At 45.7% G+C, this 12,816-nt stretch overlaps 1 protein-coding gene across 2 annotated transcripts in view; it reads right to left on the bottom strand.

Annotated features, from left to right (window-relative positions):
* Nucleotides 1-274: 274 nt before the first annotated feature.
* lrfn5a (leucine rich repeat and fibronectin type III domain containing 5a) overlaps nt 275-12,816 on the bottom strand; it is a 43,972-nt gene continuing 31,430 nt past the window's right edge. For both annotated transcript variants that reach the window (XM_042073397.1, XM_042073398.1), the window contains exons 2-3: nt 7,851-9,258; nt 275-2,144 (exon numbers count right to left, since the gene is read on the bottom strand). In XM_042073397.1, coding sequence (XP_041929331.1) covers nt 1,016-2,144; nt 7,851-9,238 — 2,517 coding nt within the window. In that variant the 5' untranslated portion in view covers nt 9,239-9,258 and the 3' untranslated portion in view covers nt 275-1,015. The remainder of the gene's footprint in view (nt 2,145-7,850; nt 9,259-12,816) is intronic.

Genomic DNA, 12,816 nt, shown 5'->3' with positions numbered 1-12,816 from the left:
CAGAGGCTTCCATCTTTCTGGGTGCTTCCTGCAAAATAAGGAAGTCTGTACATTGCAACATTGCATTGCCTTCCATTGAGATTAGATTATACAATAGGCATAAGATCTCATTCTGAAGACATCACTGCAGCTGTCTTGGATTATATACATTAAAACAATCAAACATAGGGATTTTCTCATTGGAAGACTTTGCCAGACAGTATTGTATGTGTGACATCACTGAGACACCAGTTTTGTATACTTATTTCTTTTTTTTATTTTACACAACGTAACAACACAGCAGATGTTGTCATCCTGTACATAGTTTTATAGCCTTTAAACAAAGGCAGTATCAACGTCACCGAAAAGAATACTTTTTTTTTCTTTAAAAAATATGAATTTAATAACAGGTCCTGTAATAAGTCCTTTGATAATTGTTCTTTTTTTGTAATTGTGTGTGTGTTTGTGTCATTATAGTATGAAGGAAACGTTTATTTCCTTGAGTAGAAAGGCTTTTTGTGAAATCTTTCTGGTTCCTCGATACCACATTTCTTGATCTGTGCGAAACTCATTTCTTGGTTGGTGCTTGGCAAGAGGACAACTGTTATGCAAAGGAAGGCACCAATGCTTTTTTTTTTCTCTTGCCAAGGTAAGTATGGAAAGTCTAAGTACAGAAAATGTGAAAGCATTTCTTTTTCTCCGGTCATTGGTTTTGAAATGGAGGTGATTGTGAAAAGTGCCAAGGCTACTGAACTGTGGCAACAGCGCCCTGTAGAGAGGTGAACGCAAAGAAAGGAAAAATAAGAGATGGGTTTGATTAGTCAGGCCTCTTCCGACTGTCTGTTGTTCTTCATGAAAATAAAAAAAGAGACAAAAAGTAGACAAATAAATCCTTTGAAGGGAAAAGGGGAAATAAAAATGATGCAAAACACAGCACACACACTCACTCACACACACTTATTTTGATAACAACATACACACGTACATACATAAACATGAGTGACATACACACGGTCACTCGGTCCCACGTTTACATTCACACAGTGCTTTCAAGAATCCACTCTGCGCTGGAGTATGTGCCCTTGCCGCCCTCCACGTCCGGCTGCAGCAGCATGCCGTTCATTGAAAGGCTCCGTTTGGCCGACCACACATTGCCGAACTTGGCCGAGCCCACGTAGCAGTGGTGCTTGGACAGGTCCTCGTTGAGCGAGTACCTGCGCTTGGACCTCGAGCCCTCCACGGGAAGTGTCAGGTACTTGGAGGCGGAGGGCCTCGGATGGACCCTGCGGAGGATGGGCGTGTCCTTGAAACGCACGGGGGCCAGGGCTGGGTGTGAGGGGGCCGCGGATCCCCCACCCGCCACCGGGGGCGCCATCATCGGGGGCGGCGGTGGCTGCTGCAGGGCAGTGGAGTTGTTGCGGTTGGTGTTCTGCTGCGTCTCCGCGTTCAGCAGCGCCTCGACCCTGGGCTCCGGGCTCTTGGCGGCGGCGGCGGTGGCGGCTGCGCTGGACGAAGCCGAGCCGGGGACGCCTCCGGCGGGCTGCTTGGCCGCGGCGCCCTTGCGCTTGTTCTTGAGCGTGCCGGACGACGTGCCCGTGGTGGTCCAGCCCTGGCTGAGCTGCTGCGAGGTAGCGGTGGAGCACTCAGCCAGAGACATACTCGTCTCCGACGAGTGGGTCAGCGTGTCCAGCGGAGGGCCTTTCTGGCTCCCCCCGGCTCCTCCTCCGCCATCTCCTCCCCCACCACCTCCATCCTTCCCCGACGCCATGGTCTGCTTGGAGACGGATGGCGTGACAGTGCAGCCCTGCGACTGCGCGCCGTTGGTCTGCGAGTGGACGTTGGTGGTGACCATCATGCGGCCGCCCTTGGCCGAGTCGCTCGTGTTGCACACCTTGTAGCGGATCATGAGGATGATGATGAAGACCAGCACGGAGGCCACGATGATTCCGCCGATGATGATGATCATAGTGCCGCCCAGGAACTGCGACTGCATGAAGTGGCAGCGCAGGTACTCGGACTCGGTCGTAAACTGCACGCAGCCCACCACGCGCGTTGCGGTCAGCGAGGTGATGCCGTCGTCGTAGATGGCCAGCACGCACAGGTCGTACTGGGTGCCGGCCGCCAGGTTGTTCACCAGGAAGTTTTTGCTCGTGGGAGGAATCATTCTGTGAGGAACAACAAACAAACAAATAAATAAACTCAATGAGTGACAGTCAAAAATGGGTGATTGTAAGTCATAACACGGCACAAAAATACAGTTCGCTGAAGAAACTTAAATGTACACCACATTGTGTGGGCCACTATTTTACTGCCAGATAGCACCTCCGAAACAAAGAATGGATTTTTCTAGACATAATAAGGACTATCCAAATGTTACACGGCTTCTATAGATAACTTTGACTTTTATCAATGGTTTAGACAGTGAGACATTTGCTAAAGGTTAGACAGACAACACCGTGAGCCTATTTGTCCCTTGGCGCAAAGGGATGAGTCATCGTGATGACAGCCAAGAAACATAATTCATGCCTTCCTGTGTCTTGGATCCAGAGAAACTTTAATAAAAACGGCGACTTTTAATTATCCACTGATTTTATTGCAGTGAGGTTAAATACTTAAGAGGTCAAAACACTAACCAACTGTACCATCTGTACATATTGAAATGGTGCACAAACAGTAAAAATGTCAGTGATTTCAAATCTGGTTCCACTATTTAATGCATCTCATCAATGATATTACAAGTAATACAATGTCAAAAAAAATCTTCAAAGATCCACAAAAAAAGGGGACCGCACATATCAGCCAGCCATCACTGGCATGTCCTCACTACTGTAGCTCCTCTTGTCTCACTGTGGGGGCATTTTATGAGTTTTGCATTTCAGTGGCTGGCTGAGAGCGTCCGCTGTGGATCTGCTCTGACCATGCCGCTCTCTTAAGTTGTCCCCCGGGTCTGTGTAACTCTCAAAGGGACGCTCCGTCACCGTGAACAATGCTCTCCTCTTATCAACAGTGCCCATGCTGCACCTGGCGCTCCTTTTATCCAGCTCATAGAACACTTCAGGAATTCAAAAAAAAAAAAAAAAAGAGAAGAGGGTAGGGAAAAAAACTTTGAATTCAAAATTAACTGCAGCATGATTGAAATGGTGGCAGTGCTTTGTACTTGTCCTAAAAGCAGTGGGCTTTTTCTCCCTCTCTATAGAACTGTATTGAGTTTTACCAGGCTGGTACGTGAATGAGGCACCCTTAGTTTATTTCCTCTCTCAGCACACTTAAGAGTTAGGCTACACTTGATCTTAGTGTACTTCCAGCCACGCCAGTGGGACTGGGCCATTATTGCCACGATCCTTTTACCAGCGCTACTCTTTACTAACTGTGCTTTCCTTCTCTCACAACTGAACACGGTTGATGTAGGAGTGCAATACATTTATATTTAATCATTTAGTAAACACTTTTTTTTTATCCAAAGTGACTTACACATGTCAATTATATTAAAATGGATTACACCCTGGGGCAACTTGGTGCCTTGCTCAAGGGCACAATGGTGAAAGTTGGGAATTGAACCCACAACTTTTCAGACTACTGCATGCTAGCCCAGCTTCTTAGCCACTATGCTACCAATGCCCTATACACTATACATATCTACAGAGTATTTTGTTCTCATTGAAGCATAATAGAATACTGTATAAATGAGAGCTACAGTATTAAGAATGTTAATTGAGGGGGCGAAAGGGAAGTTAATAGGAGAGATATTGTAACAATAGCACACATTCAGGCCTGGGGCAAACATTTAGACTCTAATCAAAATTTCCTGAAAGCCAAAAGGTTGTAGATTCTCAACAGAACAATAATATCCAGTTGTAATTAAAAAGACAACTGATCATATGGTAATTTTAAAAAATCGTAAAAACAAAAAAAACATCCACCCTCAGGAGACGTGTTCACGAGATTGCATCTATGACTGACGAAAGCTGCAATGCTCTGCTCTCCGCTGATAAGCAAACTGAAGAAACAAAAGTGATTTTACAAGCCTTAATAAGGAGCGAGTCAAGTCGTGGCAGAATGAGAGCAGAATGATGGGGAGAGGCGAACAGGAGCGTAAAGGAGGCAAACAAGCAGGCGAGCACGCGTGAGGGCGTCCATGTACAAATCTATAAGCAAACCATGAAATTGCATGAAAGAATGATAGGCTTATGGAGGCACCGCCGTTCGAAAACAAGACATCCAGTATGCTGCTCCTTTTCCCCCTGGCTTGAGCGAAACGGCTGACAATGTTTACATGTTCGTCATTAATTCATAAGCACAGCCTCATGACTGCATTAAATCACACAGCCAGTGACTGCTCTCTTAACGCGATTACCTATCATCGTCAACAACTTAAGATATGATAAACGAGGCCAAGGCTCTGTATTTTGCTCATGCTCAGAGTATACAGTTTGAGGACAACATGCACTCTGATGCACATTGTGTCGATTGCCTGCAGTGACAGATGGTATGGGGTTCACAGTACACAGATGTGCTGTGCGGTGTCGTGAGAACAGGACGTGATGATGCCAATGATCTCCCAAGTTTAGGAAACACACATAATCTGGTTGTGCTGATGGAGCCACCATAAATTACCGCAGATTATAATCTGTGTTGACCAATTCAGTCAGGCTAAGTGTATTGGATGTGATCTATCTGTTTTATAATCCTATAGAAATGTAAAGATAACACCTTACATAAATATAATCTATTACCCATACATGTCTAGTAGAAGCCTACTGGGTGATCCATTGTTTGTAAATTCTGACAAATGATTTATCTTTGCAGAAGGAGATGCAGACCTAGTTTTGACATTGTCCCCCATGACAATCCACAATAGTAATCAAATATCCTTAAACCCTTTTAAGGAGCTCAAAATGATGCTATTGTGTAATATAGTCACATGAGTGCTATGGGACTGCTCCTCTCATCTGCCTATTCATTTGTCTCATAGCTGGAAGAAAACTGGAATTATATTAGAAAAACTCTAGCAAGTGTCAATGCTTTTTATGAACCCTATTAGAAAATCTTCACGTATAATAAGAGATGGGTGGTGGCTGCTTGCCCTGTTTGTTGAGAATCCATTTGGAAAATTTCACAATTAAACATCACAGTATCACATTTAGATTAAATGGCCCAAATGTGTTTACTGGGATATTAAACAGGGCCCCAGCTGTGGTTTAAATAATTATTTATTTATATTTCTTTAATGTGTAATAGGGGTTCCATATTACTTCTCATATACTGGGAAATAGACACAGCACCACTGGACCCATGAAACTAGACTAAAGGGAGCCATGTTGAATTTCTTCTGTGTCTTCTTAACTAATCCTGACCTTATAGATTCCTATTTATATTCAACTGTGCAGGCTGCAGAGTTTGCTTTACACTGAGATTTGACCAATCCTCTCTGGACTGTCGGTGGGAGAGCGATGTCAGACACGGCAGCAGCAATAAGAGCAGTGACACTGCACTGAAGTCCCGATTTACGGTGGGACTCATCACCCAGGCAAGAACACAGCTTTCTGCCCACAAAAACTGTTTCTTAAAGCACAGTTCCACCAGTTTAAGTATCTATTTATTTGTTAATTAGTGAATTTGTTTGTTTATTTATTTCATAGGAACAGAGTGCATCGCTCAACATTGATTAAATGCTGTAAATGAGTCAGAATAAGCAGTATGGGGTAATATCCATCTGCTGTCCCTAGCTAGTTTTTAAACAGGCAACCTAAAATAAAAATAATGTACAGCACTGTTTGTGAAAGCAATACAGTAACTGTCCAAATGGATTGCATACACTATAAAGGGCTTTGTTTGTTGCTGATTTTCATGGGTTAGGCGACATGGCTACACCTCTGATCAAAGTTATGAGACATTTACCAGGCAATATACAGTAGGTTAATTGATATGAGGAGTTCACAATATGCATTAAAGGTGAGGTCCGCCGTTGTATTCCAATACACTCAGTTCAATTCTACGCTCCTGTTGTAAATGCCAAACAGATATTGTGGCTCAGACCGATAACAGTTCCAGCTGATCAATACATTGCTTACTGCCTCAGGACGTTCATTGCTGAGTCAAAATATCAACAACCTTGTGGACTCTACCTTTAGCTATGTTGTTGTTGTTGTTGTGAGTTTATTTTCACCAGCATAGTCTGTGGCTGGGACCATAATAAGACAAGTATAGTCTACTTAGCTTGAAATAATAATAAAAAAATAAATCTCAAACCCCTAAAGGGCTGCATGCATTAAGTCGAAGATGGTGCATGGAACAAAAACTCATAAATATGGAAATTATGCTTTCTTCATAAAGCTCAAACTGATTTTTGCCTTAATTCCACTATGTATATATTTATCACATCTCGCTAGTCTGCTATGCTTGTGGGGAAACCTCTCCATGGTGGCTGCCATTAGCATGGGCTATTTACATTACATAAACTTCCATCTTCAGAAACTGAGAGGAACCTTTTCATTTTCACATTATCTGTGTGTTCACTAGCCTATTTAAAACATCTGCTTTTTGGTATGTATGAGATGTCTTTTGCTCTTTCTTCCTCTTCATCCTCCTCCTCTTCTTCCTCCTCTAGCTCTTGAGAGTGTGATAACTTTATTAGCACTTATCTGTTATGTTTCTTGAATCTTCCAACCCCCTTCAAACACTCTCTAGACCAATGTCTAAGAGTCATAATAATGTGTTTCGGTCATCGCCGCATCCTTCTGTGTGTAAAGCACCTGTTAACTCTCTGTCAATACTTTGAAGGATGCAAATCCAAACACACTTCACAATACAAATCACTGAGTACACTTAGAGTGGAAACGGAATTGGAAACCGGCTGCTAGCTCAGCCGAGAGCAGCAACAGCAGAACTATCACTCTCCCCTCAAAGCTAGATTTGTACTGGGACCAGGGAAAAAGGGATTGATTTCCCTTCGTCGCCTTCATCTACCCTGGATGTTAAGATTGATCCCCGCCTCTTTATTAGATAAACACAAAAAAAGTGATGGATTTGTTTGTTAATTCACCCGGCGCCGGCACACTTTCCCTTTCTTTCCCATTTGGCTCCTGTCACTGTTAATTGTTACTGGCGAGAGAATCTGCTTGTGCGAGTGTCCTGGAGTTATTGAGGGGGTTGAGCTCGGGTGCACTCCAAACAAAAAGGCCTCTACACCCCTTAGTGTCTCAGAGCTACTAGGAAAATGTGCCTCTTTCAACCCACTTTTGCTTTTCTTTATTCTGCTCCTGTTCTTTTGGATGCTCAAACCACTTTCCATTCTCAGCCTGGAAATTGATTGCATTCATAATTTATGTTGTTCATAATCTGCGTGTGTGTGCCCATCTGTATGTGTGTGTGTGTGTCCATTCGTATGCGTGTGAGTGTGTGTGTGTGTGTGTGTGTATGTGTTTGGGTGTCTGAGTGTGTTCATATGTGCCCATAGTATATGCTGATATGCTGTATGTCATGTGTGTAGGCTGTGTACATGTCTGTCTTTGTGTGTGTTTGTGTGTGTGTGTGGGTGTGTGTGTGTGTGTATCTGTGTAAAACCCCATAGTTGGATGTTACATACTGTAACTCCCTTGGCATGGTGTCGTTATTCGGACAAAGGCCTTAGCCAGTCTGAAACTGTTTGGCAGCCAAAATGAGTTCTGCTTGTTAGGTAAGCTAATTGTTTTCTATTGTATTTCTTTTAGAAGAACACTCACATGGCTACTCTGTGCCACAAGAGCCTGAATAGCCAGATTTATAAAAATGTCATTTCACACAACAGTCATCAGCGGTAAAAGCTGAAAGCCTTTTAGTCGGTGGCATTTAGCAGCCATTTGGATTTTTAAAAAAAACATTTAAGTCATTACCTGTAAACCAGAGAGTCGTCATAGGTGCCGTTGTACTGGATCTGAAACATGCGGATCCCAGGGATATTCCTCTGGAAATTGAACTTGATCAGCGCAGTGGAGGATGTGGCCTCGGCGATGACCACACGCTTGTCTGGGCTGGTCTTGACATCGGCAGTCTGGTTGCTGCCATTGGCGCCTGCCCGGGTGGACGTGGAGATGTCCGAGGAGCCGGGGTCGGTCTCCTGGATGTTGTTGGTGCTGTTGGTGATGTGCGGCAGCTTGATGATGGTCAGCTCGACCGTCTGTTGCGCCTCGCCTGCCGGGTTGGTCGAGATGCACGTGAACTTGCCCGTGTCCTTGACCGTGGTGATGGTGATGTGCAGCGTGCCGTTGGCGTAAACGACCGTGCGCGACGTGTTGGACACCAGCTTGCTCTCTGGCGAGATCCAGTGGATGGCCGGCGCCGGGTCGCCGCGCGCCTTGCAGCGCAGCGCCACTTGCTGGCCCTCCAGGACACGCGTCTCCGGCGAGTAGCTGGTGATGAGTGGCGGCTCGCACAGGAACTCCTCCTCGGGGATGGACCAGTAGTAGCGTCCGGACAGGTGCTGCGGCGACGCGCACGTCTCCAGGTCGTCCTCGCGCTGCAGCCGCCGCAGCCAGAGCAGCTCGCAGTTGCAGTGCAGCGGGTTCCCGCCGAAGCTGAGCGCGAACGACGTTGGCCCGATGATGCCCGATGTGGCCAGCACCTGCGCCCGCTGGAAGAGCGGGTCCGGCGGAAGCTTCTGGAGCTTGTTGGATGTCACGTCAAGTCGGTTGAGCTTCTGCAGCAGCGAGAAGGTGCCCTCGGGAATGTAGTCGATCATGTTGTGGTCCAGGCTGAGCGTGTGGAGGCTGGTCATGCGCTGGATGGCTTCCCAGGGGATGGACTCCAGGTTGTTGTAGGAGAGGTCAAGCTCCTCCAGAGCCAGGAGGTCGTTGAACGCCCCAAGGCTGATAAGCATGAGCTGGTTGTTGTTGAGGATGAGGTGGTGCAGCTTGGACATGCCGCTGAAGGTGTCGTTGGCGATGCGCGTCAGCCGGTTGCTGTTGAGGTGGAGCGCGCGCAGGTTCTCCAGGTCAGCGAACGCGTGCGGTGTGATGTAGCTGATGGTGTTCCGTGACAACGTCAAGTCCACCAGCCGCGTCATGTTGGCAAAGTCTTTCCGCTTGATGCTGGTGACGAAGTTGTCGGCCAGGCGGAGTTCCACGGTGTTGCGGTCGATGTTTGGCGGGACAAAGAGGAGCCCTTTTTTGGCACAGAGGGTGGCAAGGTTGGGCGATAACACTTGACACACACAGCGCTTTGGACAAGTCTGGGCCTTCACTGCCATTCCAAGGACTAACAGACAGACCAGCAGTTTTTCCATTGTAAGTCAGGTTTCAACACCTGTGAAATAATGAATAATGAATAAAAATCATTAATCACTGAGGAGTACATTTAAATGTATTTTTTAAATGTATTTAACTGTCTAAAATCAATCTTCAATGTTTCAGCTTCTGCATTTCTAGAATACAGTTAGTCTAAACTATATTTACCAATAATATTATGGAAATGACAAGCAAATTCAGTTTTGTACACATCATCATTGATATAAGTAGACATATTTGAACCAAAGCCAATTACTTCAGCACATAACCAGACATGGCGAATATTAACATGGATTCTGAATGCACATACATATGCATGCTCATTGATGCTTTCATTGAAGAGGTTTTCTGTTTGGAACACAAACAGTACATCATCCTCTCAGTTTCTGCATTCCTCCCTCTATTCCTCTCTCTCTCTCTCTCTCTCTCTCTCTCTCTCTCTCTCTCTCTCTCTCTCTCTCTCTCTCTCTCGCTCCTTCTCCCCTCTAGCTCTCTCAACATAGATTATATGACTAATCCTCTCGCTTCACACTGGGGGTCAGTCACACTGAATTTGAAAAAAAAAGAAAAGAAAAAAATGCGGGGGAGCGGAGCAAAGCAAGAGAGAAAGACAGGAATACAGGAATGGGAATGAAAGAATGAAGAAAGAGAGAGAGCGAGAGAGAGAGCGAGAGAGAGAGAGAGAGACAGAGAGAGAGAGAGGAAAACTCGTTTCATAACTGTGTAAGAGTGGGTGACACTAGCACGTGGCCTCTGCCGACCTGCGGATATCACCATTGCAATTATGCCGGGGAAAAGTAATGTAATGACAAGATATGGGCCACTCCGTCAGCCCATGAAAGGGATAGCACAGCTCGAGTGAAGATGAAATCAGACTCAGACTCCGGGACGGTGAAGGGAAAGGAGGGAAGGCTTCCTTCTGCCTCTCCGGCTGGCCTGTCATCTGGCTGCCTCGTACAAGGGCAGGCCTGTCTCTTTTAAAGGTCACTTTAAGTGTACATGCTCACAGGTCTACACACAGACACTTTCACATCCCACTTGACCTGAGGAGCAAACGGATAAAAAAAAGGGAACATTCTGATGTAGAGAAAGGACCACCAGGGCTTTCTGTCGCTCTCAGTCTGCCAAGTTCACGTGACAGAAATAGGCTGCGATACCTAATAGTGTCATTTGCTTTGTGGCAGAGCAGACCATGTTCTAATGAGAGAAAAAGAGAGAGAGAGAGAGAGATATATATATATATATAGAGAGAGAGAGGCCATAGCAGAGGCCTGCAGGAAGGTCACTCTGCCAAGGAGCGATAAAAGCACGGCTGGCTCTTGCTCTCTGCCCAGACAGAAAGATCATGTTCATTACCAGACTGTAATTCCTTACCATTGATTTTCATCCAGAGCTACTATATATGCACTAGTGCACTCACTCACAGCTTTTTATGGTGCAAAGAGAGGAGGGAGGGGGTGCAGGGTGGAACGAATGGAGGATAGAAATATGAGATTGTAATGGAGAGTGCCTTGCAGTCTGCATATGTAAGATCAGGAATGGGGCATTAAGTGGCTGATTCATGGGGGCCTATCTGATTTGCAACGCTCTCCGCGTGCAGGCTGGCAGGGGCTGGACGAAAGCCTCGAGAGCTTCGCCGCCGTCCTGCCAGATATGCATCACGCTAAACTAAACGCAGCGCACCCCCGGCGTGCCAGACGCTCCATCCCTGGCACACATCAGTAGCACATCAAAAACAATTTAAAACACACACACACACACACACACATATACACATACACACACCACACACACATAGAGACACACACACACATACTGTATGCAAACACACACACACACACACACGCACACACACACACACACACATAGACACACACATACACACACACACACACACACACAGATAGACACACACACACACACACACACACACACACACATAGACACACACACATAGACACACACACACACACACACACACACACACTCACTCACTCTCCAGTGCACTCGCTGCTCCATCAGAACATGAGATCTGCACACGCCGCTCTGTACTGTAGGTCCGGGACAGTGTAAGTGATGACAATGCTGGTAGTGTTGGAGTAAACACTATCACCGCACTGACTGTCAGTATCCCTATCGGTCTCTTTTCAGAGCAGAACGGCAGCAGTCAAAATGGTCTCCGCACTGTCAAGGTGTGTCTATGTGCAAGCTATCTCGCATTCAGCCTAACCTGGAGCATGAGATAGCGCAGTCCAGACAGCTGCCTCTGAAACGTCTTATCAGCAGATTAGCAACAAAAGGTAATATCAAATCTGTCGCCAGGAATCAATCAAACCAGACCAGGGACCAAAACGGCCTTTTGTCAGTTTAGGGTAAGTGAACTGGAAAAAAATAGAGTGTTTTTTTAAAGGGGAGGGAAAGCAGATGACAGGAACAAGTTTTGTCCAAAAAGGGGGCCAAGAACTACTCATTGTGTGTTTTTGCCCTTCGTTTTTTTTTCATCGTGAGATTGGTCTGAAATTGCATTTCCTGTTCCCATTAGTGACCTGCCATATGTGGAAAATTGCATGGAGTGCATTTTGGGAAAGCTGGTGTCTTTGAAAAAGGCAAATGGAGCTATGATCACATTAGATTTAAGTTTCATGGTTGACGAAGCGTATACAGCTCAGCGTCTACTTTGCTCGAAACTGCAGGGAATATTTCTATTCAGTACCGCTACCGATTTCTTTTTTTTTTTACTGATTCCGGGTGCTACCTCGTTTGAAAACCCAGTGTTGAAAGAAAAGAAAAAAAAACTCTAATGGCTTGTTTCCCCTCTCTGGGGGAAAACACAATGCATGTTCAGCAAGGCGGTAATTAACTGAGGTGGCAGGGGACACAATTAGGGTGTCATTGCATCGGCTGAAAGTTCACAGTGACACGCGGCAGTAATTTATGTGGCCAGAAATTACGTCTAATCAAGGAGACAGAGAGCTGATGTCCATCACTGTGGCTCAGCCAGGTCAAATTTCTCCTCGCTTGCACTGCGGCATTCCAATCCATGCCTACACACACACACACACACACACACACACACACACACACACACACACACACACACACACACACACACACACCACTCACCTACACACACACCCACACACACACAAAACAAAATTGCACACACACACACACACACACACACACACACACACACCACTCACCTACACACACACCCACACACACACAAAACAAAATGGCACACACACACACACACCCAGACACACACAAAATGGCACACACACTCACACACACACACACACACACACACACAGGCAGTCTGAACAAGGACTAATCAGAATGAACACCTGAATATTTCAGTATTTCTGTGGCTCAATAATACATATTCACTAAAAAGCTGCACAAAAGAGATCCCCACTGGTTTCTTAATGAGCATCTTCCAGTTGTTTAATTGCACACCAGAGTAATTATTACTGTATGTCTAATGCTGTGGTTACAGTAATAGGTAAAGAAGATTAGGATTGTCTTCCACATCACTGTGTACTGCATTACTTTGAACCCATGTGCTATGCTACTT

This window comes from Alosa sapidissima, chromosome 19 (assembly GCF_018492685.1).
Source record: "Alosa sapidissima isolate fAloSap1 chromosome 19, fAloSap1.pri, whole genome shotgun sequence".
NCBI classification, from domain to species: Eukaryota; Metazoa; Chordata; class Actinopteri; order Clupeiformes; family Clupeidae; genus Alosa; species Alosa sapidissima.
This window is presented reverse-complemented; position numbering and strand designations above follow the sequence as displayed.